Genomic DNA, 27,492 nt, shown 5'->3' with positions numbered 1-27,492 from the left:
TTTGAAGTCATTGCCATCTATTTTGGAGCGTGTCATTTCAAGTTTTGCCTTGCTATAAGTTTTGTGGCCATAATAACATGTTTCAAGACCAGTGAGCCACAAGCCCAGAAGTTCAGAAGTAGCCTAGAGAAGAAGAAAAAAACAGTCCTGCCCTTTCTGAAGATTTCCTGTTTCATGAAAAGTGCATACATACCGTCTGACTCATATACGGCAAGTTCTGCCTGAACTATTTACTTTTCTAACCGGAGGCTGTTTGAGAGACGCATGAGAGCAACAGGCAGACCGAAGAAAATCCGAAGAACGTCTCGAATTAAAGTCTGGATATTTACTATTATCAAGGCTTTAGTAAATGAAAAGAAGAGGAGTTTATAGTCCGTTTCTAAATGGAGCTACTTCGTTTTTCCCCTTTCTGGTGGGGAACGATAATGTTTGGTAGTATTCTGTTAGAACAGAAAAGTGAGTTATATGTTTATTTATAGTAACCTATGAATGTTGGTGGTTGGTTAGTGTTATCGGGGTAATCAAGTAATTATTGAAACATTTATGAGGTTATTGTAACGAACATTGACACATGTTTCTGGTTCCCCAAATTACAACTTCTAAATGGTCATTCAGTTTTTTTTAGCATGTTGTCAAACATAATCCAGCCATAAAACTATACATTTTGGTGGAAGGCAAAATGTTTAGCTCATTTGAGCTTAATCTCACAAATATATTGGCTGGTGTTATTGCGAATTTGTATGCATAGTAGTTTTTAATGTACGCAAATTATGTAGTCATTGTTGTTCAATATCAGGAATTCAGGAACTGTGATACATTTATACCCAAATTTTTTACTAAAGCGGGGATGGAATGTATGAGCATAATGTAGATGTTAAATAATTCAAATAAGCACTAGTATTTCCAAGAGGAACTCACATCAGAAAAGAATTTGAGTGTGTGGCATGATGTTTCTGTAAAGAGGAAGTAGGTACTGTCACGACTTCCACCGAAGGTGGCTCTTCTCCCTGTTCGGGCACTCGGCCTACTAGCTGCCACCGATCCATTTTTCCTTTTCGTTTGTGTCTGTCTGTATTGTTTACACCTGTGTCTTATTAGTTGATTTCGGTGGGTATATTTACCTCCGCTGCCTGTTAGTCTTTGTGCGGGATTGTTTTTCTGTGGTTACGTTAGTAGGGGTGCGTGTCTGCACCACAGGGTTTCTTTTCTCTCGGCAGTCGTGCCGTTTGGTAGTGAGTTTAGGAGTAGAGGTTTCTCCTCCGTGTGTAGCGCTTTATTCGACCGTGCACCCGACTCCTTCGGGAGGTGAGAGTGTGAACGCCCTCTCTCCTGCCTGTCAGGCAAAGCTCTGGAGTGGGCCAATGCGGTCTGGGATGGACCAGACTCGACGAGGGACAACTACCCAGAGAATCTGTTCCATCTACGGCAGGAGACGAGGAGCGCTCAAGATTTTGCGTTGGAGTTCAGGACCCTGGCCGCAGGCGGAGGGTGGAACGACAGGGCCCTGACCACTATAGGTGCAGCCTACGTGAGGACGTCCGAAGGGAGCTAGCATGTAGAAACTCTACCCTCACCCTGGACCAGCTAGAGGACATGTCCATCAGGTTGGACAACTTGCTGGCTACGCGCGGGCATCCGGATCGGGTCCTGTTGGTTCCACCTCCCAGCGCCTCTGCTCCAACACCCATGGAGTTAGAGGGTACTGCAGTGAGTGCGATCGTAGGAGGAGCCTCCTCCTGCACTGGGTGTGGTCGGAGAGGGCACACTGCCGACCGGTGCTGGAGGAGCTCGTCTGGGAGTCGAGACGGCAGGCCGAGTACTGTTCGGGCACCCCAGGTGAGTTAGCACCAGGCTCACCCAAAGCCCCCTGTTGGTCACATGTATGTGTTAATCTCTTTCCCTGATTTTTTCCCCCCCCATTCCCAGCATAAGGCGCTAGTAGATTCAGGCGCAGCGGGGAATTTCATGGACCGCGGTTTCGCGCATAGGTTAGAGATTCCCATGGTTCAGATGGACAAACCTTTCCATGTGCACTCCCTAGATAGTCGACCATTAGGGACAGGGGTGGTCAGGGAGACCACGGCTCCACTGGACATGGTTACACAGGGGGGTCACAAGGAGAGCATTAGTCTCTTCCTCATTGATTCACCTGCGTTTCCAGTGGTGCTGGGGATTCCCTGGTTGGCCTTTCACAACCCCACTATTTCGTGGCAACAGAGGGCTCTACAGGGGTGGTCAGAGGAGTGCTCAGGTAGGTGTGTGGGAGTTTCCATCGGTGCAACGACGGTGGAGAGTCCAGACCAAAGCTCCACCGTGCACATTCCCCCGAATATGCCGATTTGGCTATCGCCTTCTGTAAAAAGAGGGCCACCCAATTACCACCCCATCGACGAGGGGATTGTGCGATAAACCTCCAGGTAAACGCTGCACTTCCCAGGAGTCACGTGTATCCCCTGTCACAGGAGGACACGGTGGCTATGGAGACATATGTCTCTAAATCTCTGAGGCAGGTGTACATTCGGTCCTCCACGTCACCCGCCTCCTCGAGTTTCTTTTTTGTGAAGAAGAAGGAGGGAGGTCAGCGTCCGTGCATTGACTATAGAGGCACTAAATTCTATCACGGTGGGGTACAGTTACCCGCTACCTCTCATCGCTACGGCGACGGAGTCATTTCACGGAGCACGCTTCTTCACAAAACTGGATCTCAGTAGCGCGTATAACTTGGTGCGTATCCGGGAGGGAGATGAGTGGAAGACAGCGTTTAGTACCACATCCGGCCATTATGAGTACCTCGTCATGCCGTATGGGTTGAAGAATGCCCCAGCAGTCTTCCAATCCTTCGTTGACGAGATTCTCAGGGATCTGCACGGGCAGGGTGTGGGGGCGTATATCGATGACATTCTGATATATTCCGCCAAACGCGCCGCACATGTGTCTCTGGTGTGCAGAGTACTTGGGCGACTGTTGGAGCATGACCTATATGTCAAGGCTGAGAAATGCGTGTTCTCCCAACAGGCCGTCTCCTTCCTGGGTTATCGCCTTTCCACATCAGGGTTGGTGATGGAGTGTGACCGCATTGCAGCCGTGCGTAATTGGGACTCCTACGACGGTAAAAGAGGTGCAGCGGTTTTTAGGGTTTGCCAATTACTACCGGAGGTTTATCCGGGGTTTTGGGCAGGTGGCTGCTCCCATTACCTCACTGTTGAAGGGGGGACCGGTGCGTCTGCGGTGGTCGGCTGAGGCGGACAGAGCGTTTTGTCGCTTGAGGACTCTGTTTACTGAGGCTCCCGTGTTGGCTCACCCAGATCCCTCTTTGGCATTCATAGTGGAGGTGGACGCATCCGAGGCTGGGATTGGAGCCGTGCTCTCACAGCGCTCGGGCGCGCCACTGAAGCTCCGCCCCTGCGCTTTCTTTTCGAGGAAGCTCTGCCCGGCGGAGCGAAACTATGACGTCGAGGACCGGGAGTTGCTGGCTGTCGTAAATGCCCTGAAGGTGTTGAGACATTGGCTTAACACCCTTTCCTCATCTGGACCGACCACAGTAATCTGGAGTACATCTGGGCGGCGAGGAGACTGAACCCTCGCCAGGCAAGGTGGACCATGTTTTTCACCAGATTTAGATTTATGATATCGTATAGACCAGGTTCCCAGAACGCTAAGGCAGACGCAATGTCTCGTCTGTACGATACAGAGGAGCGGGCCATCAATCCCACACCCATACTTCCGGCCTCTTGTCTGGTGGCGCCGACGGTGTGGGAGGTGGACGCGGACATCGAGCGGGCATCTTGGTCAGAGCCTACTCCACCTCAGTGTCCAGCTGGACGGAGGTACGTCCCGCTTGGTGTTTGTGATAGGTTAATTCGGTGGGCGCACACGTTACCCTCCTCTGGTCATCCGGGTATCGATAGGATGGTGTGAAGCCTTAAGGGGAAATACTGGTGGCCCACCTTAGCTAAGGTGCGCTCAGTGCAAGGCTCCTAGATACCTGCCCAGAGGGAAGTTACAACCCCTCCCCGTTCCACAACGGCCTTGGTCACACCTGTCGGTAGACTTCCTGACTGATCTTCCTCTGTCCCAGGGTAACACCACGATCCTGGTCGTTGTGGATCGGTTCTCTAAGTCCTGTCATCTCCTCCCTTTGCCCGGTCTCCCTACGGCCCTACAGACTGCGGAGGCCCTATTTACTCACTTCTTCCGGCACTGATCGGGGTCCCCAGTTCACGTCCCGGGTTTGGAGGGCGTTCATGGAGCGTCTGGGGGTCTCGGTTAGCCTGACCTCTGGTCTTCACCCCGAGAGTAATGGGCAGGTGGAGAGAGTAAACCAGGATGTGGGTAGGTTTCTGCGGTCGTATTGCCAGTACCGGCCAGGGGAGTGGGCGAGGTACGTTCCATGGACAGAGATGGCACAGAACTCACTCCGTCACTCCTCAACTAACCTTTCGCCCGTTCAGTGCGTGTTGGGGTATCAGCCGGTCCTGGTACCGTGGCATCCGAGCCAGACCGAGGCTCCTGTGGTGGAGGACTGGGTGAAGCGCTCAAAGGAAACCTGGGAGGCCATCTACGGGCACCTGAGACGGGCCGATGGGCGGCAGAAAGCGAGCCCTGACCGCCACCGCAGTGAGGCCCCGGTGTTCGCACCTGGGGACCGGGTCTGGCTCTCGACCCGAAACCTGGCCCTCCGCCTGCCCTGCCCGAAGCTGGATCCGCGGTTTGTGGGGCCATTTAAAGTCCTGAGGAGAATAAATGAGGTGTGTTATAGGTTACAGCTCCCCCTTATTACCGTATTAACCCCTCGTTTCATGTGTCTCTCCTCAGGCCGGTGGTAGCTGGTCCACTTCAAGGAGCTGAGGTGCGGGAGCCCCCCCCCCCCCCCTCCCTCTGGACATCGAGGGGGCCCCGGCGTACACAGTGCGATCCATACTGGATTCCAGGCGTCGGGTGAGGGGCCGGCAGTACCTCGTGTTTTGGGAGGGGTAGGGTCCGGAGGAGAGATGCTGGGTGCCGGTGGAGGACCTCTTGGAACCATCTCTATTGAGTGAGTTTCACCGCCTCCATCCGGATCGCCCTGCGCCTCGTCCTCCGGGTCGTCCTCGAGGCCGGCGTCCGCGCTGCAGGAGCCGCGCATCAGGGGGGGGAATGTTACGACTTCCACCGAAGGTGGCTTCTCTCCCTGTTCGGGCGGTGCTCGGCGGTCGTCGTCGCCGGCCTACTAGCTGCCACCGATCCATTTTTCCTTTTCGTTTGTGTCTGTCTGTATTGTTTACACCTGTGTTTTATTAGTTGATTTCGGTGGGTATATTTACCTCCGCTGCCTGTTAGTCTTTGTGCGGGATTGTTTTTCTGTGGTTACGTTAGTAGGGGTGCGTGTCTGCACCACGGGGTTTCTTTTCTCTCTGCAGTTGTAGCACTTTCTTCCCTGTGTGTGTGGCAACCTCGTTTGGGCGTGTTTCAGTCCCATGTTTGTAGTTGAGTTGGGACTGCTCAATAAACATTATTTGCCACTGGATTTCCTTGCTCTCCTGCTCCTGATTCCTGCACCTCCCTTCGTTAGGAGGCACGTAACAGATACAGGATATGTTATGTATTGAAGTGTTAGGAGTAATTATATCATCAGAAAAACTCCTCTCAAAGTGTATGTCATTTCCGCCCAAGGAGGCTAGTTAAATAAAGGTTAAAAAAATTATTATAATAATAAAAATGGTGACATGTAATCAGACATAGGAAATAAATCAGGTAAATAGTGTTCTGAGGCGTCTCCTTCAGGGGTCAGTAATGGCAAGGCAAAAATAGTCTCAATGGCTTTGCTGCACAATTTTTTAACACAAGTTATAATAAGCATTATTGTATAAAAAAAAATAAAAAAAAAAGCCATAAATCAACCAATGAAATATTGTAGCTCCCATAACACCAAATAGTTACTGAACCAATCCAAATCGATTTCAATCGTTGTCTGGTTGATGTTCTATGGTGTGATCACCGATGTTCCACCACAATAGTAAAGTTACCCTTACCCTGGGGTATAAATGTACAGCAATGGTCTTATCATTTGGCACACTCTTCTGCAGACATTCTGTCTCAAACACATGTGTAGTTATAAACATAATAAAACATGCTCAAGTCAATTGTACTGTATCATCCAGAAAGCCACATGTATTGATGAGCTTTAACATTACAATTCTGATAACATGGTAAAACAAAACCCCTGCTTTCAATGACAGTCTTCAATGCTTCACATTGAATCTTTCACTCAAACACACACCAACACAACACAATATAATGTAATTACATATAGACAGTTTGTATAATTTATTACCAATATTAACTTTTCTCATTCAGCCACCGTTTATCCCTGTCTTACACTGTCGTGAGTGGCATGTTAATGACAGATCGGTATCTCAATGCATTCTTACTATACACACTATACATTTTGCAGTGTGCAGACCTCCACAATCAACCTGACACCCCAAATAAACAACTACGGGCACGGTTGTTGGGCACTCCTCCTCCTGTCGTGCGTTCAACTTTTTCTTCAGATACTGTTTCAGTTTGTACTTCTAATGGCACATGTTCAAAGTGGATGGCCCTTGATAATGTCTCTCACCTGAGCCGCCACTGTCCTTTACAGTCCATTATGTCTTGTCCATTTTCCTACCACTACAGCAGCAGCATGAAAGATGTTTTGACGGGATCTCTCTCCATGCTCACTCCACGTGGACTCATGTTGCACTCGGTAGGAGAAGTGCAGGACCCTACTGAACGCCATTGTCAGATTTCTAAAACAAAAGAATAAGACAGTTTAAACCATTTCCCCCCAAATTGTCCCTATCATCTTGGCAATCTCACTACAAAGTTACAGGGTCAGGTAGTTCTAAGGACAATCCTTAGGGAGACATCCCGACCCTACAGCACACCCAATCTGATGAGAAGCAAGACAACAACAAACAAACAACACAACAACATCAATACATGTATTAAACTCAAGGTAGGAAAAACTTTTCTTCCTTTTATAGCCAGACGTGAAGAAACACATTAGCATATTTACCAAGGGCCTGTTAAATCAAAAATAAACAAATTAGAATAACAAATCAAATTAGAATTATCACTCTTGATAACTCCATAAAGAAATAATTGTATCCCATAGGGTAATGGTAAAATAGACTACAGACAGGTGTCCCTCATTCAGGGACAGTGCTCTCTCTCTCTCTTTCACGTGGTCTGAATAACACATAGGACTATTGCTAAAATATAAACTTCTTCCTAATTATTAGTGTTTGCATAACACATTTAAATCTCACCCAATGTGATCAGGCCTCCCCAGGAAGCCAGAACATAGGTTATAGGTCAGTCAGCCTTATTAAGTATTTTCTTTTTCTTTTCTTTCCCTGTTCTTAAAAACGATGTAAAACATTTCAAATACTTCCATCATTCCGCTTACCTGGTTTACAACCAAATTTCAAAAGACCCCACACAATAAATCAAACACGGTATTAACACCACTAACTAATATTCATAGTGTGTGTGTGTGTGTGGTGTGTGGTGTGTGGTGTGTGTATGTGTGTGTGCGCGCGCTGGTAATACGTAGGGCAAAACAAACAAACCAATAGCCAGGTCTTACTTATTTGGGAGCTCCCTCTACGGCCGGATCTGATACCTTTATATTTTTATACAAATGTAGAATTTCACTAACTTCTCTGTCACGGCCGTCGTCGGAAGGAGACCAAGGTGCAGCATGGTGAGTGTGCATTTTCTTTTCTTTTTGTAAATGTCGCCAACAAAACAAGAAACGAAGAAACAATCGTGAAGCTTAACAGGGCTATAGTGCCACTAACAAAGATAACTACCCACAATCACAGGTGGGAAAAAGGGCTGCCTAATTATGATTCCCAATCAGAGACAATGATAGACAGCTGTCCCTGATTGAGAACCATACCTGACCAAAACATAGAAACACAAATCATAGAAATCAAGGACATAGAATGCCCACCCAAATCACACCCTGACCAAACCACAAAGATACATAAATAAGGCTCTCTAAGTTCAGGGCGTGACAGTACCCCCCCCCCCCCCTCCAAGGGGCGGACTCCGGCCGCAATACCTGAATCTACAGGGGAGGGTCTGGGTGGGCATCTAACCGCGGTGGCGGCTCTGGTGTGGGACGTAGACCCCGCTCCACCTCTGGCTCACCCCACTTTGGTGGCGCCTCTGGTGCGGGGACCCTCGTTGCGGGCCCCGGACTGGGGACCCTCGTTGCGGGCCCCGGACTGGGGACCCTAGCTGCGGGCCCCGGACTGTGAACCCCCGTTGCGGGCCCCGGACTGTGAACCCCAGTTGCGGGCCCCGGACTGGGGACCCTCGTTGCCGGCCCTGGACTGGGGACCGTCGCTGGAAGCTCCGGACTGGAGACCGTCGCTGGGGGCTCCGGACTGGTAACTGTCGCTGGAGACTCGGAACTGGAGACCGTCGCTGGAGACTCGGAACTGGAGACCGTCGCTGGAGGCTCCGGACTGGAGACCGTCGCTGGAGACTCTGGACTGGGGACTCTCGTTGTGGGCCCCGGACTGGGGACCGTCGCTGGAGGCTCCGGACTGGAGACCGTCGCTGGAGACTGTCGCTGGAGGCTCCGGACTGGAGGCCGTCGTTGGAGGCTCCGGACTGGAGACCGTCGCTGGAGGCTCCGGACTGGAGACCGTCGCTGGAGGCTCTGGACTGGAGGCCGTCACTGGAGACCGTCGCTAGAGGCTCCCTGCCATGGATCATCACTGGAGGCTTAGTGCCATGGATCATCACTGGAGGCTTCGTGCCATGGATCATCACTGGAGGCTCGTGCCATGGATCATCACTGGAAGCTTCGTGCCATGGATCACCACTGGAGGCTTCTTGCCATGAACCATCACTGGAGGCTTCGTGCCATGGATCATCACTGGAGGCTTCTTGCCATGGATCATCACTGGAGGCTTCGTGCCATGGATCATCACTGGAGGCTTCGTGCCATGGATCATCACTGGAGGCTTCGTGCCATGGATCATCACTGGAGGCTTCGTGCCATGGATCACTCCCCGTGTGCCACACACCCCGTGTGCCCCCTCCCCAAAAAATGTTGGGGGCTGCCCCTCGGGCTACCTTGCCAGCCGTGTTCGTCTCGCCGACTCCATCCTCCGGTATCCCTCTTTGCACTGCTCCATAGAATCCCAGGCGGGCTCTGGCACTCTCCCTGGGTCGACCGACCACCTCTCCACCTCCTCCCTGGTTGTCTCATACCCCTGGCCACGCTGCTCCTCCTTACCACGCTGCTTGGTCCTTTGAGGGTGGGAAGTTCTGTCAGGGCTGTTGAAAGATGAGGACCAAGGTGCAGCGTGGTGAGCGTACATTTTCTTTTATTTATAAAAATGACGCCGAACAAAACAATAAACACTACCAAACAAACCGTGAAGCTTAAGGCTAAGTGCCATCAAACAAAGTTAACTTCCCACAAAGAACGGTGGGGGAAAAAGCTACCTAAGTATGGTTCCCAATCAGAGACAATGATAGACAGCTGTCTCTGATTGAGAACCATACCTGGCCAAAACAGAGAAATAGAAAATCATAGAAAAACAAAACATAGATTACCCACCCCAAATCACACCCTGACCAAACCAAAAAGAGACATAAAAAGGATCTCTAAGGTCAGGGCGTGACAATTTGAGTCAATTGGAGGTGTACCTGTGGATGTATTTCAAGGCCTACCTTCAAACTCAGTGCCTCTTTGCTTGACATCATTGGAAAATCTAAAGAAATCAGCCAAGACCTCAGAAGAAAAATTGCAGACCTCCACAAGTCTGGTTCATCCTTGGGAGCAAATCCCAAAGGTACCACATTCATCTGTACAAACGCAAGTATAAACACCATGGAACCACGCAGCTGTCATTCCGCTCAGGAAGGACATGTGTTCTGTCTCCTAGAGATGAACGTACTTTGGTGCGAAAAGTGCAAATCAATCCCAGAAGGACATTGTGAAGATGCTAAATATTGCTGTTACATTGCACAACCTTCAATGTTATGTCATAATTATATAAAATTATGGCAAATTAGTTCACAGTTTGCAATGAGCCAGGCGGCCCAAACTGTTGCATATACCCTGACTCTGCTTGCACTGAACGCAAGAGAAGTGACACAATTTCCGTAAGTTAATATTGCCTGCAAACATGAATTTATTTTAACTGAATATACAGGTTTAAAAAAATATATATATACTTATGTGTATTAAATTTAAGAAAGGCATTAACGTTTATGGTTAGGTACATTTTTCGTGAATGAACTTTTGTTAAATCATCACCTGTTTGGTGAAGTTGAAGTAGGCTGTGATTCGATAATAAATTAACAGGCTGTAACGATTGTCTATTTCGTCCTCCTCATCGGACGAGGAGAGGCGAGAAGGATCGAACCAATATGCAGAGTGGTTCGTGCTCATGATGATTTATTAAAACCGAAACGGAACACTGAAATACAAAACAATAAACGAAGTGCAGAAAACCGAAACAGTACTGTGTGGTGAAAACCCTAACACGGTAGACAAACACCCACAAACCACAAGTGAAACCCAGGCTGCCTAAGTATGATTCTCAATCAGGGACAACGATTGACAGCCGCCTCTGATTGAGAATCATACCAGGCCGAACACAAAATCCCAACATAGAAAATCACACATAGACAACCCACCCAACTCACGCCCTGACCATACTGAATAAATACAAAACAAGGGAAAACAGGTCAGGAACGTGACACAGGCACCGCATTGATTATATGCAATGCAGGACAAGCTAGTTAACCTAGTAATATCATCAACCATGTGTAGTTAACTAGTGATTATGTGAAGATAGTTTTTTTTAAATAAGATCATTTTAATGCTAGCTAGAAACTTACCTTGGCTCCTTGCAGCCACAAGGTCATTTTGATGCTGCACTCGTGTAACAGGTGGTCAGCCTGCCACGCAGTTTCCTCGTGGATTGCAATGTAATCGGCCATAATCGGCATCCAAAAGGCCGATTACCGATTGTTATGAAAACTTGAAATCGGCCCTAATTAATCGCTCGATCTCTAGTCCCGAGGCATGGTCCTCGGGCTCAGGTCCTCCGAGAGAAAGAGAGAAAGAGACAGAGAGAGAGAGAGAGAACTACAGGGAGCATACTTCAATTCACACAGGACATCGGACAAGACAGGAGAAATACACCAGATATAACAGACTGACCTCAGCCCTCCAACACATAAACTATTGCAGCATAAGTAGTGGAGGCTGAGACAGGAGGGGTCGGGTTCCCTTGTTTGCTTTAACTCGGAAGCCCTCTCAATCTCTACTATACTCTACCTCCGTCTTTCCGTCTGACGTTTACTTTACCAGGTGAACAATATGTTTTAAATTACAGTCAAACAAACACGATAACTTCTGTCCACAGGGAGGCCACTTTAATTACTCGTGACCCCTCCCTTTTGTCAATTGTATACATATATTTTATAAGAAGACGTAATAAAGTGTCTCACAAGATTAAAACCCCTGGGGTTTTCTTGAGTCTACAAGGACTGTTTGGTTTTGTCAAGGAACGTATTGTTCCTACTCGATCACGTGTAGTGTGATTCGTGCCTTCCGAAATCGAAACGCCCAAATATGTTATCTCTTGTTTTACGCTGGTTGTACCATGTGATGCCTTGTGACCCTGCTCTACCAAATAGTTTACTAACGTGGTGATGTCTGGCATATGAGTTTCTTCATCATTTTACGCCAATAATAAGTCACTACATACTGTATCATCACAGAAACCTCAAATGTACACCCTTTTAGCAATTGTTTTAATGAGGCGTGATACAAAGTTGGACTATTTGTAAACATCATTCGTGCTCTCGCCCATATGTACTGACAATTTTAATATGTTACCTAATATCCACTGCCTTTCATTCTCGCAAGGATTATCCAACCCCTAAATCAGTTCCACACCCATCGCCATGTAAAATTATCTGGGTATTGTTACTGGTCCCATGTTCAAAGACATGGGTAGTAGTCATATCGCTTTCGATTCTGCCTGTTTCCCCAATAAATATAATACTTTTCCTGTTGTAAATTTTGCCAATAATGCCCCTACACTCACTTTTCCGTATTTTTCCGCTACCCCCGCAGTATCCATTTACATAGCAGGTTTGAAACCTGCAATCAAAACATACGTACACATTTTATCAATATACTCACATACCCAAACGGTGTACAAATACCCATACTAATATACTATAAAACACATACTCAATGAGTATATACTTCATACTATATACTATTAGCTCATTTTAGTATACTGTAAACAAATGGTAACCTTTCAGCTGAGCTTTGCATGTCTACCGGAAGTTGATGCTGTTGCTATGCAGCCTCTTGCTAGCTTGTTAGCAAATTACCACAACTTCGGGTGTTTGAAAATTCAGACTGTTCAGAGTGTACACTGCCCACTCTGGCCGAGGGGCAGGGTTGATCTGAGAGTTCGTACCTCACAACGGCAGTCAAGCACCCAAGCTAACTGGCTAAAGTTGGCTAGCTTACTAGCTACTTCCAAACGCAAATGAGAACACCTCCTCCCTCTGACTAGAATACTCACCCTAGCAGATTTGGTTCGGCATGTTATCCAAAGCGATGGTGACTAACTGTGCTGTTGACAACAATTTAATTATGTTTCTTTACCCCCAACGTTTACTGACACCGGCTATATTCAACGGGTGTTGAGCATTAGTATATTCATCAGTTATTCTGCGCTCTGGTACATTCAGATGAGAGTGCTCTGAAATCTGAGCAGATAGCCAAAGCGAATTTTCGAAGCACCCGAATTAACAATGTCCGATGAGAATGCACAACGACTATACCATTTAGCTAAGCTAAGAATGACGTGAATAATCAAGTCAATAAACGTTGGGTAGTTAGATTACATATAGTTAATATACAGGCAAGTTCGATGTATTAGTAGCCAACTTACGTTAGGTAGCTAGCTAACATATATTACCAGTACATACTGCTATAATGATATGCTATGCGGTTCAAACGGATAGCGTAACTAGCAAACTGTCCTAATTTGTTAAAGCAATGAATTTGTATCGGCTCTAGCATATTTCCCGTCAGCAGGGAAATGCTGCCAAATTCATCCATGATTTGATTTTTTCGTATTTGAGCCAAATTGGTAGAATACACTTGCGCTTCTTTTAGTTTCTCTATGGATTTGCTATAGTTTACCTCTTCCTTACCGTGGCCAGAGTGCTTAAATTTACTCACTCATGGCTCTAATATGTGCCAATTTAACATTTTTCCAAGGTATTGATACCCACTTCCCCAGAGAGAAAGTTATTGGTAAAGGTTTTGATACCTTGTATTAGAACCAATACTGGAACATCTGCCAATTTACTACTGGAGAATATGTGTTCCTTTATTAATCACACAGTGCAGCCAGTCGGGCTGATAGGGTCCATCGTCCATCCACAATACAAATATCTTGTCAATACACACACTCAGGAAACAGAAACAAACACACAAAATAAACACTATTTGGTTAGGAACGTCTTCCTTTCTTAGAATTTGAAAAGAGTAATTTCTTCTCCATCAAAATATTTTTGAATTACTCTGTCATTTTAAATGTTGTACCCACAAGGTAGTTCCTCCAATGCACATTTCCGTGTAGGGTTTACATTTTATCTGGTTTCCCAATCATAACCAACTGTTTACCCGTACAATTCATTTTCTTGAACAATGTTTTTAATATTTTATATATATATATATATTGCCTATAATTTCCACCTTTTGTCTATTCCATTTGCACAACAGCATGTGAAATGTATTGTCAATCAGTGTTGCTTATATATATATATACACTGCTCACAAAAATAAAGGGAACACTTAAAAAACACAATGTAACTCCAAGTCAATCACACTTCTGTGAAATCAAACTGTCCACTTAGGAAGCAACACTGATTGACAATAAATTTCAAATGCTGTTGTGCAAATGGAATAGACAAGAGGTGGAAATTATAGACACTTCTCCGTTCCTATGCTTCCTGGCTGATGTTTTGGTCACTTTTGAATGCTGGCGGGGCTTTCACTCTAGTGGTAGCATGAGACGGAGTCTACAACCCACACAAGTGGCTCAGGTATTGCAGCTCATCCAGGATGGCACATCAATGCGAGCTGTGACAAGAAGGTTTGCTGTGTCTGTCAGCGTAGAGTCCAGAGCATGGAGGCGCTACCAGGAGACAGGCCAGTACATCAGGAGACGTGGAGGAGGCCGTAGGAGGGCAACAACCCAGCAGCAGGACCGCTACCTCCGCCTTTGTGCAAGGAGGAGCAGGAGAAGCACTGCCAGAGCCCTGCAAAATGACCTCCAGCAGGCCACAATTGTGCATGTGTCTGCTCAAACGGTCAGAAACAGACTCCATGAGGGTGGTATGAGGGCCCGACGTCCACAGGTGGGGGTTGTGCTTACAGCCCAACACCGTGCAGGACTTTTGGCATTTGCCAGAGAACACCAAGATTGGCAAATTCGCCACTGGTGCCCTGTGCTCTTCACAGATGAAAGCAGGTTCACACTGAGCACATGTGACAGACGTGACAGAGTCTGGAGACGCCGTGGAGAACGTTCTGCTGCCTGCAACATCCTCCAGCATGACCGGTTTGGCGGTGGGTCAGTCATGGTGTGGGGTGGTATTTCTTTGGGGGGCCTCACAGCCCTCCATGTGCTCGCCAGAGGTAGCCCGACTGCCATTAGGTGCCGAGATGAGATCCTCAGACCCCTTGTGAGACCATATGCTGGTGCGGTTGGCCCTGGGTTCCTCCTAATGCAAGACAATGCTAGACCTCATGTGGCTGGAGTGTGTCAGCAGTTCCTGCAAGAGGAAGACATTGATGCTATGGACTGGCCCGCCCGTTCCCCAGACCTAAATCCAATTGAGCACATCTGGGACATCATGTCTCCCTCCATCCACCAACGCCACGTTGCACCACAGACTGTCCAGGAGTTGGCGGATGCTTTAGTCCAGGTCTGGGAGGAGATCCCTCAGGAGACCATCCGCCACCTCATCAGGAGCATTCCCAGGCGGTGTAGGGAGGTCATACAGGCACATGGAGGCCACACACACTACTGAGCCTCATTTTGACTTGTTTTAAGGACATTACATCAAATTTGGATCAGCCTGTAGTGTGGTTTTCCACTTTAATTTTGAGTGTGACTCCAAATCCAGACCTCCATGGGTTGATAAATTTGATTTCCATTGATAATATTTGTGATTTTGTTGTCAGCACATTCAACTATGTAAAGAAAAAAGTATTTAATAAGAACAAATCATTCATTCAGATCTAGGATGTGTTATTTTAGTGTTCCCTTTATTTTTTTGAGCAGTGTATTTTAAACCTGCAGGAATATTTATGTTTGTCTATCTCAGGATTGTGCCCTGGAATCACGTAACTTGTAGTCATGTCATATCATCCCATGGCTCTGCTTCAACAGAGAAACACAACCCCTGTCTCTAACCAGGATATTTCTGGAAAGATCCCAATCGGAGATGTCCCCTGCTCCTACAGGGTTACACTGCTTCAACAGGATGTTTGCCGTGGAATTACTTCTAGGACTTCCCCTATTCAGAAATAACTCTACTACAATAACGTTTCTAACTAGGGGTGTTTTTGCTACAAAAAAAGACATGATGTGCACAACCTGTTCTTAGAACAGGATTTTCTATGATGTTTTAAAGAAAATCAGTCTCACCCGTAATTTATTTTGTCTGTTCTGAATTGCGTATCCACTCACTAAACCACGTCTAACGCAGCTTCTGCGCAAACAGTTCAACATCGTCTCCTCGGGAGCAAGTAGAGTTAGCCATCCCATCCTCGTCGCCATATTGTGGTAGCAATTCTATAGGAAGAGTGAGAATGCAGATTCTTTCAAACGAAAATGTTTATGATTTTTTAAAATGAAGCAACCAACCTTCACCAAGAATGGTTCATTTACATTTACATTTAAGTCATTTAGCAGACGCTCTTATCCAGAGCGACTTACAAATTGGTGCATTCACCTTATGATATCCAGTGGAACAACCACTTTACAATAGTGCATCTAACTCTTTTAAGGGGGGGGGGGGGGGTTAGAAGGATTACTTTATCCTATCCTAGGTATTCCTTAAAGAGGTGGGGTTTCAGGTGTCTCCGGAAGGTGGTGATTGACTCCGCTGACCTGGCGTCGTGAGGGAGTTTGTTCCACCATTGGGGTGCCAGAGCAGCGAACAGTTTTGACTGGGCTGAGCGGGAACTGTACTTCCTCAGAGGTAGGGAGGCGAGCAGGCCAGAGGTGGATGAACGCAGTGCCCTTGTTTGGGTGTAGGGCCTGATCAGAGCCTGAAGGTACGGAGGTGCCGTTCCCCTCACAGCTCCGTAGGCAAGCACCATGGTCTTGTAGCGGATGCGAGCTTCAACTGGAAGCCAGTGGAGAGAGCGGAGGAGCGGGGTGACGGGAGAGAACTTGGGAAAGTTGAACACCAGACGGGCTGCGGCGTTCTGGATGAGTTGTAGGGGTTTAATGGCACAGGCAGGGAGCCCAGCCAACAGCGAGTTGCAGTAATCCAGACGGGAGATGACAAGTGCCTGGATTAGGACCTGCGCCGCTTCCTGCGTGAGGCAGGGTCGTACTCTGCGAATGTTGTAGAGCATGAACCTACAGGAACGGGTCACCGCCTTGATGTTAGTTGAGAACGACAGGGTGTTGTCCAGGATCACGCCAAGGTTCTTAGCACTCTGGGAGGAGGACACAATGGAGTTGTCAACCGTGATGGCGAGATCATGGAACGGGCAGTCCTTCCCCGGGAGGAAGAGCAGCTCCGTCTTGCCGAGGTTCAGCTTGAGGTGGTGATCCGTCATCCACACTGATATGTCTGCCAGACATGCAGAGATGCGATTCACCACCTGGTTATCAGAGGGGGGAAAGGAGAAGATTAATTGTGTGTCGTCTGCATAGCAATGATAGGAGAGACCATGTGAGGATATGACAGAGCCAAGTGACTTGGTGTATAGCGAGAATAGGAGAGGGCCTAGAACAGAGCCCTGGGGGACACCAGTGGTGAGAGCACGTGGTGCGGAGACAGATTCTCGCCACGCCACCTGGTAGGAGCGACCTGTCAGGTAGGACGCAATCCAAGCGTGGGCCGCGCCGGAGATGCCCAGCTCGGAGAGGGTGGAGAGGAGGATCTGATGGTTCACAGTATCAAAGGCAGCCGATAGGTCTAGAAGGATGAGAGCAGAGGAGAGAGAGTTAGCTTTAGCAGTGCGGAGCGCCTCCGTGACACAGAGAAGAGCAGTCTCAGTTGAATGACTAGTCTTGAAACCTGACTGATTTGGATCAAGAAGGTCATTCTGAGAGAGATAGCAGGAGAGCTGGCCAAGGACGGCACGTTCAAGAGTTTTGGAGAGAAAAGAAAGAAGGGATACTGGTCTGTAGTTGTTGACATCAGAGGGATCGAGTGTAGGTTTTTTCAGAAGGGGTGCAACTCTCGCTCTCTTGAAGACGGAAGGGACGTAGCCAGCGGTCAAGGATGAGTTGATGAGCAAGGTGAGGTAAGGGAGAAGGTCTCCGGAAATGGTCTGGAGAAGAGAGGAGGGGATAGGGTCAAGCGGGCAGGTTGTTGGGCGGCCGGCCGTCACAAGACGCGAGATTTCATCTGGAGAGAGAGGGGAGAAAGAGGTCAAAGCACAGGGTAGGGCAGTGTGAGCAGAACCAGCGGTGTCGTTTGACTTAGCAAACGAGGATCGGATGTCGTCGACCTTCTTTTCAAAATGGTTGACGAAGTCATCAGCAGAGAGGGAGGAGGGGGGAGGAGGGGGAGGAGGATTCAGGAGGGAGGAGAAGGTGGCAAAGAGCTTCCTAGGGTTAGAGGCAGATGCTTGGAATTTAGAGTGGTAGAAATTGGCTTTAGCAGCAGAGACAGAAGAGGAGAATGTAGAGAGGAGGGAGTGAAAGGATGCCAGGTCCGCAGGGAGGCGAGTTTTCCTCCATTTCCGCTCGGCTGCCCGGAGCCCTGTTCTGTGAGCTCGCAATGAGTCGTCGAGCCACGGAGCAGGAGGGGAGGACCGAGCCGGCCTGGAGGATAGGGGACATAGAGAGTCAAAGGATGCAGAAAGGGAGGAGAGGAGGGTTGAGGAGGCAGAATCAGGAGATAGGTTGGAGAAGGTTTGAGCAGAGGGAAGAGATGATAGGATGGAAGAGGAGAGAGTAGCGGGGGAGAGAGAGCGAAGGTTGGGACGGCGCGATACCATCCGAGTAGGGGCAGTGTGGGAAGTGTTGGATGAGAGCGAGAGGGAAAAGGATACAAGGTAGTGGTCGGAGACTTGGAGGGGAGTTGCAATGAGATTAGTGGAAGAACAGCATCTAGTAAAGATGAGGTCAAGCGTATTGCCTGCCTTGTGAGTAGGGGGGGAAGGTGAGAGGGTGAGGTCAAAAGAGGAGAGGTGTGGAAAGAAGGAGGCAGAGAGGAATGAGTCAAAGGTAGACGTGGGGAGGTTAAAGTCACCCAGAACTGTGAGAGGTGAGCCATCCTCAGGAAAGGAACTTATCAGGGCGTCAAGCTCATTGATGAACTCTCCAAGGGAACCTGGAGGGCGATAAATGATAAGGATGTTAAGCTTGAAAGGGCTGGTAACTGTGACAGCATGGAATTCAAAGGAGGCGATAGACAGATGGGTCAGGGGAGAAAGAGAGAATGTCCACTTGGGAGAGATGAGGATCCCAGTGCCACCACCCCGCTGACCAGAAGCTCTCGGGGTGTGCGAGAACACGTGGGCAGACGAGGAGAGAGCAGTAGGAGTAGCAGTGTTATCAGTGGTAATCCATGTTTCCGTCAGTGCCAAGAAGTCGAGGGACTGGAGGGAAGCATAGGCTGAGATGAACTCTGCCTTGTTGGCCGCAGATCGGCAGTTCCAGAGGCTGCCTGAGACCTGGAACTCCACGTGGGTCGTGCGCGCTGGGACCACCAGGTTAGAGTAGCAGCGGCCACGCGGTGTGAAGCGTTTGTATGGTCTGTGTAGAGAGGACAGAACAGGGATAGACAGACACATAGTTGACAGGCTACAGAAGAGGCTACGCTAATGCAAAGGAGATTGGAATGACAAGTGGACTACACGTCTCGAATGTTCAGAAAGTTAAGCTTACGTTGCAAAAAATCTTATTGACTAAAATGATATAGTACTGCTGGCTGGTGAAATAGGCTAGCTAGCAGTGGCTGCGTTGTTGACTTTGTTTGAAAGTGTAGCTGGCTAGGTAACCTCTAACTGGCTAGGTAACCTCGACAATTACTCTAGACTACACAATTATCTTGGATACAAAGACGGCTATGTAGCCAGCTAAGATCAAACAAATCAAACTGTTGTACTGTAATGAAATGAAATGTAATACTACCTGTGGAGCAAAGCGGAATGCAACTACTCGCTCCAACCCGGAAGTGCGTATCGTAGAGGGAGAGGCAATAGAAGTGTTGTTTCTTGTATTATTGTCTTTTGTGTCTTTAGAGGACTGCTTCACCTTAATGTCCCCTTTCCCCCCTTTCTCTTTTATTCTGTCCTTATTTTGTCCCACTTTGTCCCTTCTTTGTCCCTTCTTCTCTTCTGCCAACTAGACACTCCTTGTTAGCTAGCTAGCTTCTTCCAGGAATGTCCCTAGCAACTGCCTAGCAACAGGTAAACAACTTAGCTAGCTAAGAAAACGGTATAATTTTATGAAAAAAATTGTTACTTTTTCAAAAGCCTTTCTTCTTTGTTTGCTGCTTGTTTGGTCTCCTATTCAGTTTGCAGTTTTCTTTAGATTTTTTTTTCGATGTACTTTACTCTAAAAAAAAAAAAACATTTAAATTTCAATATTTGTAGGAGCTCATCTTTTCAGCTGCTGTTGGTTCAGAGTTGAAACCTTCACAAACACAGCTGGGTCTCTGCTTTTATAGAAAAATGTATCATTTTTGTATACGTGGCAGTCAGCAGACAGTATGTAAAAGGCAATTAGTTGTCTGTGCATATTTAATAAGATAGCATGAGGTTGATCGCCTGAGGGCTCAACCGTATAACTGCATTCACAACAGTAAACACTATAATGTCCTCCATTCTGCAAGTTTCCATACATGTGACTTTCGGTATATACACTGCTCAAAAAAATAAAGGGAACACTTAAACAACACAATGTAACTCCAAGTCAATCACACTTCTGTGAAATCAAACTGTCCACTTAGGAAGCAACACTGATTGACAATAAATTTCACATGCTGTTGTGCAAATGGAATAGACAAAAGGTGGAAATTATAGACAATTAGCAAGACATCCCCCAAAACAGGAGTGATTCTGCAGGTGGTGACCACAGACCACTTCTCAGTTCCTATGCTTCCTGGCTGATGTTTTGGTCACTTTTGAATGCTGGCGGTGCTCTCACTCTAGTGGTAGCATGAGACGGAGTCTACAACCCACACAAGTGGCTCAGGTAGTGCAATTCATCCAGGATGGCACATCAAGGCGAACTGTGGCAAAAAGGTTTACTGTGTCTGTCAGCGTAGTGTCCAGAGCATGCAGGCGCTACCAGGAGACAGGCCAGTACATCAGGAGACGTGGAGGAGGCCGTAGGAGGGCAACAACCCAGCAGCAGGACCGCTATCTCCGCCTTAGTGCAAGGAGGTGCACTGCCAGAGCCCTGCAAAATGACCTCCAGCAGGCCACAAATGTGCATGTGTCAGCATATGGTCTCACAAGGGGTCTGAGGATCTCATCTCGGTACCTAATGGCAGTCAGGCTACCTCTGGTGAGCACATGGAGGGCTGTGCGGCCCCACAAAGATATGCCACCCCACACCATGACTGACCCATCGCCAAACCGGTCATGCTGGAGGATGTTGCAGGCAGCAGAACGTTCTCCACGGCGTCTCCAGACTCTGTCACGTCTGTCACATGTGCTCATGTGCTCAGTGTGAACCTGCTTTCATCTGTGAAGAGCACAGGGCGCCAGTGGCGAATTTGCCAATCTTGGTGTTCTCTGGCAAATGCCAAACGTCCTGCACGGTGTTGGGCTGTAAGCACAACCCCCACCTGTGGACGTCGGGCCCTCATACCACCCTCATGGAGTCTGTTTCTGACCGTTTGAGCAGACACATGCACATTTGTGGCCTGCTGGAGGTAATTTTGCAGGGCGCTGGCAGTGCACCTCCTTGCACAAAGGTGGAGGTAGCGGTCCTTCTGCTGGGTTGTTGCCCTCCTACGGCCTCCTCCACGTCTCCTGATGTACTGGCCTGTCTCCTGGTAGCGCCTGCATGCTCTGGACACTACGCTGACAGACACAGCAAACCTTTTTGCCACAGTTCGCCTTGATGTGCCATCCTGGATGAACTGCACTACCTGAGCCACTTGTGTGGGTTGTAGACTCCGTCTCATGCTACCACTAGAGTGAGAGCACCGCCAGCATTCAAAAGTGACCAAAACATCAGCCAGGAAGCATAGGAACTGAGAAGTGGTCTGTGGTCACCACCTGCAGAATCACTCTTGTTTTGGGGGGGTGTCTTGCTAATTGCCTATAATTTCCACCTTTTGTCTATTCCATTTGCACAACAGCATGTGAAATTTATTGTCAATCAGTGTTGCTTCCTTAGTGGACAGTTTGATTTCACAGAAGTGTGATTGACTTGGAGTTACATTGTGTTGTTTAAGTGTTCCCTTTATTTTTTTGAGCAGTGTAGTAAACCTACGGGACGTCACATGCTGCGATCGCACCCAAACGGACCTTAGCTATACGCCCAGTCCTATGACTAAGTCCCACAAAGACCAGTTTTTATCAGGTTAGAAAAAACACTAGCATATAACAAGAGACAATTCTTTAAACAATAAAACACGGGATAGCATGACTAATTATTTAATTTTCCTTGACATTTTGACATTCCTTTTTGTCTATTTCACATATTCTTTTCAATGTAAAATTGTCAAGTCTCACAGTAATGATACATTCCTTCACGTAGTCTGGACTGAGATGTGAGGTTAATGTTTTACTGTACTCACTGATATACCACACGCCATACTCTTCCAGTGTAGGAAAGGTTCAGATTAATATGTAATATATTAGATGAGAAAGTTCGCCTTTGTAATGTTTGTAGCCTTTTGTTTGTCTGTGTAGTTGGAGGGAAATGTCAGTTTCCTAAGTCGAGCAAAGTTATCATCTTCTCTGGGTCAATACAGTTTAGACCCATTTAAGAAAGCAAATAATGACTGGGGTTCAAGCCAAAACATTTAAAGGGGATTTCCATTTGAGCCAACATCTGCAGCGTTTACCTCAAATGCTATCTCCGCGAACACGGTAACATTGCCTTTAAAAGCTGTATTCGAGTGCAATCAAATTTAATCCCGGTCAAATGTCTTATGTTGGCTGCAGTGAAGAGTGAACATATTTCACAACACATGAGTAACCTAAATGTACAAACTATTGACTGCTTTACGAAACAGTATCCCTTTATAAACGATCAATCTAATGTCTTTACCCCTATCTCTTTGTGTCTCCACCTCAGTGGCCTCATCAATGACTATGCTGAAGCTGAAGCGTCTGTGTAAGTTCTGTGACGTTGAGTCTACCAGCTGTACGGGCACAGGGAGCTGTATGACCGCCTGTAGTATCACAGCCATCTGCCCCCATCCAGAGGACGTGTGTGTCAGCATTTGGTGAGTGACTACTGCACCCCTCATCATCTCTCATTGGGAGTTGGAATGACCTTTAAACTTGACCTTAGGAGAGCATGCTGGGTAGTGGGTACAGTGAAACCCTATGACCATGGTAGTGTGTGACAGAGCAGAAACAAATAATCTTGCTTGGTGATGTGTCATTTAAATACGACTTTTGCCATGAACAAGGTTAAGCTAAGTAGCTAAACCCAAAAGTGCCCCACCCACTAATCCCACTAAAGAAAGTGGAGAACTAGATTTGGCCTCCTGTTCGAAGCTGAAGGCAATTGTCACGACTTCAACCGAGGCAGGCTCTCCTTCCCGTTCGGGTGGCGTTCGGCGGTCGTCGTCACCAGCCTACTAGCTGCCACTGACTCTTTTTCCTCCCCCCTCCTTATGTGTTTATTTGTTACACCTGTGTTCAGTTAAGTGGGTAATTAGTATGGCTTTATTTGTCAGCCAGCCCGTAGGCGTCTTTGTGCGGGATTGTTACTTTGTATACCTTTTGGATTTCGGGAGTGGAGATTATATTTGTGGACTGGGATTGTTGCTCGTGTCGTTGGACCGTAGTGTATGTTCACCCAGTTCGTCCGTGTTGGACATTTGTGTTGGACTGTTGGGGATTAAAAGACTCAACTTATTGAAGCTCTGCTGTCTCCTGCGTTTGACTTCGCACCCCCGCGACACCCAGGTCATTACAGCAATACCACATTATCTCATCACATTCATAGCATTCGGAGCTGAAGTCAGTTGAACTCCTAATGCCATGTTCACAGCAACACCTCTTAAAAAGGGTTTCACTACATACGCTCCACACCACCCAGCAGGAGACCTGAGGAGCCCATTTGTAGGTCCATTTGTGCACCTTCAGGATTATTCACTGCACGTGTACGGTGGTATTTTGGAACTGGGCGATACATTCTGTACAACCTAACCTGACCCCTGTTTCAAATCATTACCCTAATGCTTAGACTCCGGTTTGTTAGTTTAAAAAAAGTTATTTTCCCTTTTATTGCTGTATTTATCAATAGCTTAAATGTTCTCTCTGTTTAATAAAACTGAATTGGAGTGGAACTAATGGCTCCTGTTGTCTTGTTTCCAGGAGGAAGAAAGACGACAATGTCACCATAGACACGATATGCCACAACCCAGCCCATAAGCTGCATGGTCTGGTGCTGGAGGACTATAACAACAGCAAGTGTGAGACGAGGGAGAGGAATGGCATGGGCTCCCAGTTCTTCATCTGCTCCTGCTCCGAGGACGAGTGCAACGACCACATTTTCTTCCCTCCTTGTGAGTCCCTCTGTAGTGCTATGTCACCTGCTATGTAGTGCAATGTCACCTGTTATGTCATGCTCAAGGTTGCCTTTTGTAGGCATTATGATTGGTCATGTGAGTGCAACAACCGTGTCTTCTTCACCTTTATAGGGCGGCAGGTAGCCTAGTGGTCAGAGCGGTGGACCAGTAACCGAAAGGTTGCTAGATCGTGCTGACAAGGTAAAAATCTGTCGTTCTGCCCCTGAACAAGGCAGTGATAACCCACTGTTCCTAGGCTGTCATTGTAAATAAAAATGTGTTATTAACTGACTTGCCTAGTTAAATAAAGGTTAAAAAAATAAAACCTTCTGGGAGTCCCCATCTGGTGCTATGTCACCTGTCATGGCTGATTGTGTTTTGTAGGCTAGCTATTACAATTGATCATATAGTTTACTAACACTTTTGACGTAACTCACACATGTTCTTCTACCATATGTTGTAATAAACGCTTATGCAATTCCTTATTAGGTTGTCATGTTTGGTGCCAAACATGAATGCTAACATTTGTTTACTGTTGTACACCCTCCAAATGTTTTATTTATTTTTTATTTAACCTTTATTTAACTATGCAAGTCAGTTAAGAACAAATTCTTATTTTCAATGACGGCCTAGGAACAGTGAACTGCCTTGTTCAGGGGGCAGAACGACATATGTTTACCTTGTCAGCTCGGGGATTCGATCTTGCAACCTTTGGGTACAAGATTGCAAACAGGTTTTATATCGCAGAGGCATTTTGGCTGTAGTGTTTGGTTATAATCTTGGTCCGAGAATCAAATGTATTTTCTTTTTCCAATTAAAGTAACACAGGATGGTCAAAATACTTCTTGACGGTGTCTTAAAGTGTATTTTCTTAGTCTAAGTAAAGTGACAAAGGATGGTCGTAATGCTTCATGACAGTGTCGTAAAGTGTATTTTCTACAAGTTATTTAAAATATGATTAAAAATACATGACTGGCAGTGAAAAAAATAATTTCAATAAATGTAGGTGTCATAACCGGCCATGAAATAACACAATATATGTCACAACAGGTGTAAATATATGGGTCATGACAGTGTAATGACCATATTATGACAGGTTATGACAAGTTATGTCATCTGTTATGGCATGGTTCTGACCATGTCATAACGTGTTATGACACTGGGTGTCAAGTAAAGTGTTACCCATATTGTTATCTGTTGCTATATTTGCATAGCTTAATCACATATGCATTTTGCTTGCTACCGATATGTTTAATAATTGTATATTCATATTGCAATTTATTAATATTATAGGATTTGATAACCTAATTATGCTTTCATGTAATATCATGATTATTATTATTTACTATTTCTCTGTGTCCCTGCAGAAAAAAACGTATATACAAACTACGTTACCCATCGGCTGGGCAGTCCTTAACCAAAGTCAATCAAGACAAGAATCACAGACTAATGCTTTGGGGGGCTGTGCTTTGGCAAAGTGGGTGGGGTTATATCCTTCCTGTTTGGCCCTGGCCGGGGATATCATCGGATGGGGCCACAGTGTCTCCTGACCCCTCCTGTCTCAGCCTCCAGTATTTATGCTGCAGTAGTTTATGTGTCGGGGGGCTAGGGTCAGTTGGTTATATCTGGAGTACTTCTCCTGTCTTATCCGGTGTCCTGTGTGAATTTAAGTATGCTCTCTCTAATTCTCTCCTTCTCTCTTTCTTTCTCTCTCTCGGAGGACCTGAGCCCTAGGACCATGCGTCAGGACTACCGGGCCTGATGACTCCTTGCTGTCCCCTGTCCACCTGGCCTTGCTGCTGTTCCAGTTTCAACTGTTCTGCCTGCGGCTATGGAACCCTGACCTGTCCACCGGACGTGCTACCTGTCCCAGACCTGCTGCTTTCAACTCTCTAGAGACCGCAGGAGCAGGAGAGATACTCTTAATGATCGGCTATGAAAAGCCAACTGACATTTACTCCTGATTATTATTTGACCATGCTGGTCATTTATGAACATTTTAACATCTTGGCCATGTTCTGTTATAATCTCCACCCGGCACAGCCAGAAGAGGACTGGCCACCCCTCATAGCCTGGTTCCTCTCTAGGTTTCTTCCTAGGTTTTGGCCTTTCTAGGGAGTTTTTCCTAGCCGCCGTGCTTCTACACCTGCATTGCTTGCTGTTTGGGGTTTTAGGCTGGGTTTCTGTACAGCACTTCGAGATATTAGCTGATGTACGAAGGGCTATATAAAATAAACTTGATTTGATTTGATTTTGATTTGACTAATGTCAACTCAACTGTCAATCATATGAACTGTACTGTGATTCCATCTGAACAACTTAGCATGCCATGTACCATCATCTGAATATAAAGACTCAGGTCAGATGCATTCGCATGATGGATGACTGGTGGATTGTTTTCACAAAACATTATTTTCTCTTGTTCTTTGTTTGAGCATTATACTGAACATTGGACCTTTTAGAATTACCAATGAGGAGTTCATTAGTAATTACAGTACTTGGAAACGCCAGAAGAAGGTTTCCAATTCTGCACTAGACAAGACTCAAAACACCGTCATAGTGTTTGGGAGCTTTAGAGAGTGTAAACAACACTAAAAGAGAAGGGATCTAATTCTGCACTACACAGGACTAAAACACCATAATAGTGTCTTCAACCTTTTCTGGGTTAGTGCTCCAAGTCTCTGGCAAGGTGTTGCACAACTCTTGATTACGTGGCGTTACAACATACCATGTCATGTTTCAGAACACCTCAGGATGAATGTTTCAGTACACCTTAAAGAGAAATTGTAAAAAATGTCAATGTCATATTCATCATCTCCAGCACCACCCAAACATCAACATATGTGAAAATGGCACGTTTCTATGTTTTGTAGTGAAAAAGATAGAGAAAGATAAGTGTTTCCAATGACATCATCAGTATGCATCATGCGATTTTAACCAAATATGATGTCATTAGAAACACTCATCTTCCTCTATATTTTTCTCTACAAAACATAGAAACGTGCCATTTTCACATATGTTGATGTTGGGTTGGTGTTGGAGATGATGAATGAGGTGAAAAGTTTGAAATGTCCCTTTAAATCGGTCCCAATACCCTCACACTCATGTGTTTCAAAACTCCAGCAAAGCTAAGGTTCTGTCTCCTTTAAGGTGGTGGCAGCTCAGTTGCCACTAGTTTTAGTGTTTCAAAGCACTTCATTTTAACAGTGTAGTTTGTCTAAGGGGCAAACCTCCAGGGGGTTAGTCATTCTCACTCAGATATCATATTAACATTGCCTAAGTCGTTACAAAATGTATCAATTTGCAGGAAATTTGCTTTAAAACTGTAAACATTTCTCTCCACCCAATGGCATAATGTGTATAATTGCAGGAAATGTGCTGTAAAACTGCACATTTCTTCTCTATGCCCATTGCAAAATGAGTAAAATTGCAGGAAATGTGTTATGAAAGTGCGAAGTTTTCTCTCCGTCCATGGCAAAATGTGTAGAAATG

General features: G+C 46.5%; 1 protein-coding gene across 3 annotated transcripts; it reads left to right on the top strand.

Annotated features, from left to right (window-relative positions):
• Positions 1–32: 32 nt before the first annotated feature.
• LOC129831383 (TGF-beta receptor type-2-like) lies at positions 33–26,257 on the top strand. Of its 3 annotated transcripts, none has more exons than XM_055894738.1 (4): positions 33–456; positions 22,554–22,704; positions 23,807–23,997; positions 25,721–26,257. In XM_055894738.1, coding segments are annotated over exons 1-4 (417 nt in total). In that variant the 5' UTR covers positions 33–383; the 3' UTR covers positions 25,723–26,257. The 3 variants fall into 3 exon arrangements, with proteins under 3 accessions (XP_055750713.1, XP_055750712.1, XP_055750711.1); XM_055894737.1 differs by having other exon boundaries at positions 24,133–26,257; XM_055894736.1 differs by having other exon boundaries at positions 23,807–26,257.
• The last annotated feature ends 1,235 nt before the right edge of the window (positions 26,258–27,492 follow it).

Source organism: Salvelinus fontinalis, chromosome 32 (assembly GCF_029448725.1).
Source record: "Salvelinus fontinalis isolate EN_2023a chromosome 32, ASM2944872v1, whole genome shotgun sequence".
In the NCBI taxonomy this organism is placed as follows: domain Eukaryota; kingdom Metazoa; phylum Chordata; class Actinopteri; order Salmoniformes; family Salmonidae; genus Salvelinus; species Salvelinus fontinalis.
Note: the sequence above shows the minus strand (reverse complement) of the source record. Positions and strands in the feature narration are given on the sequence as shown.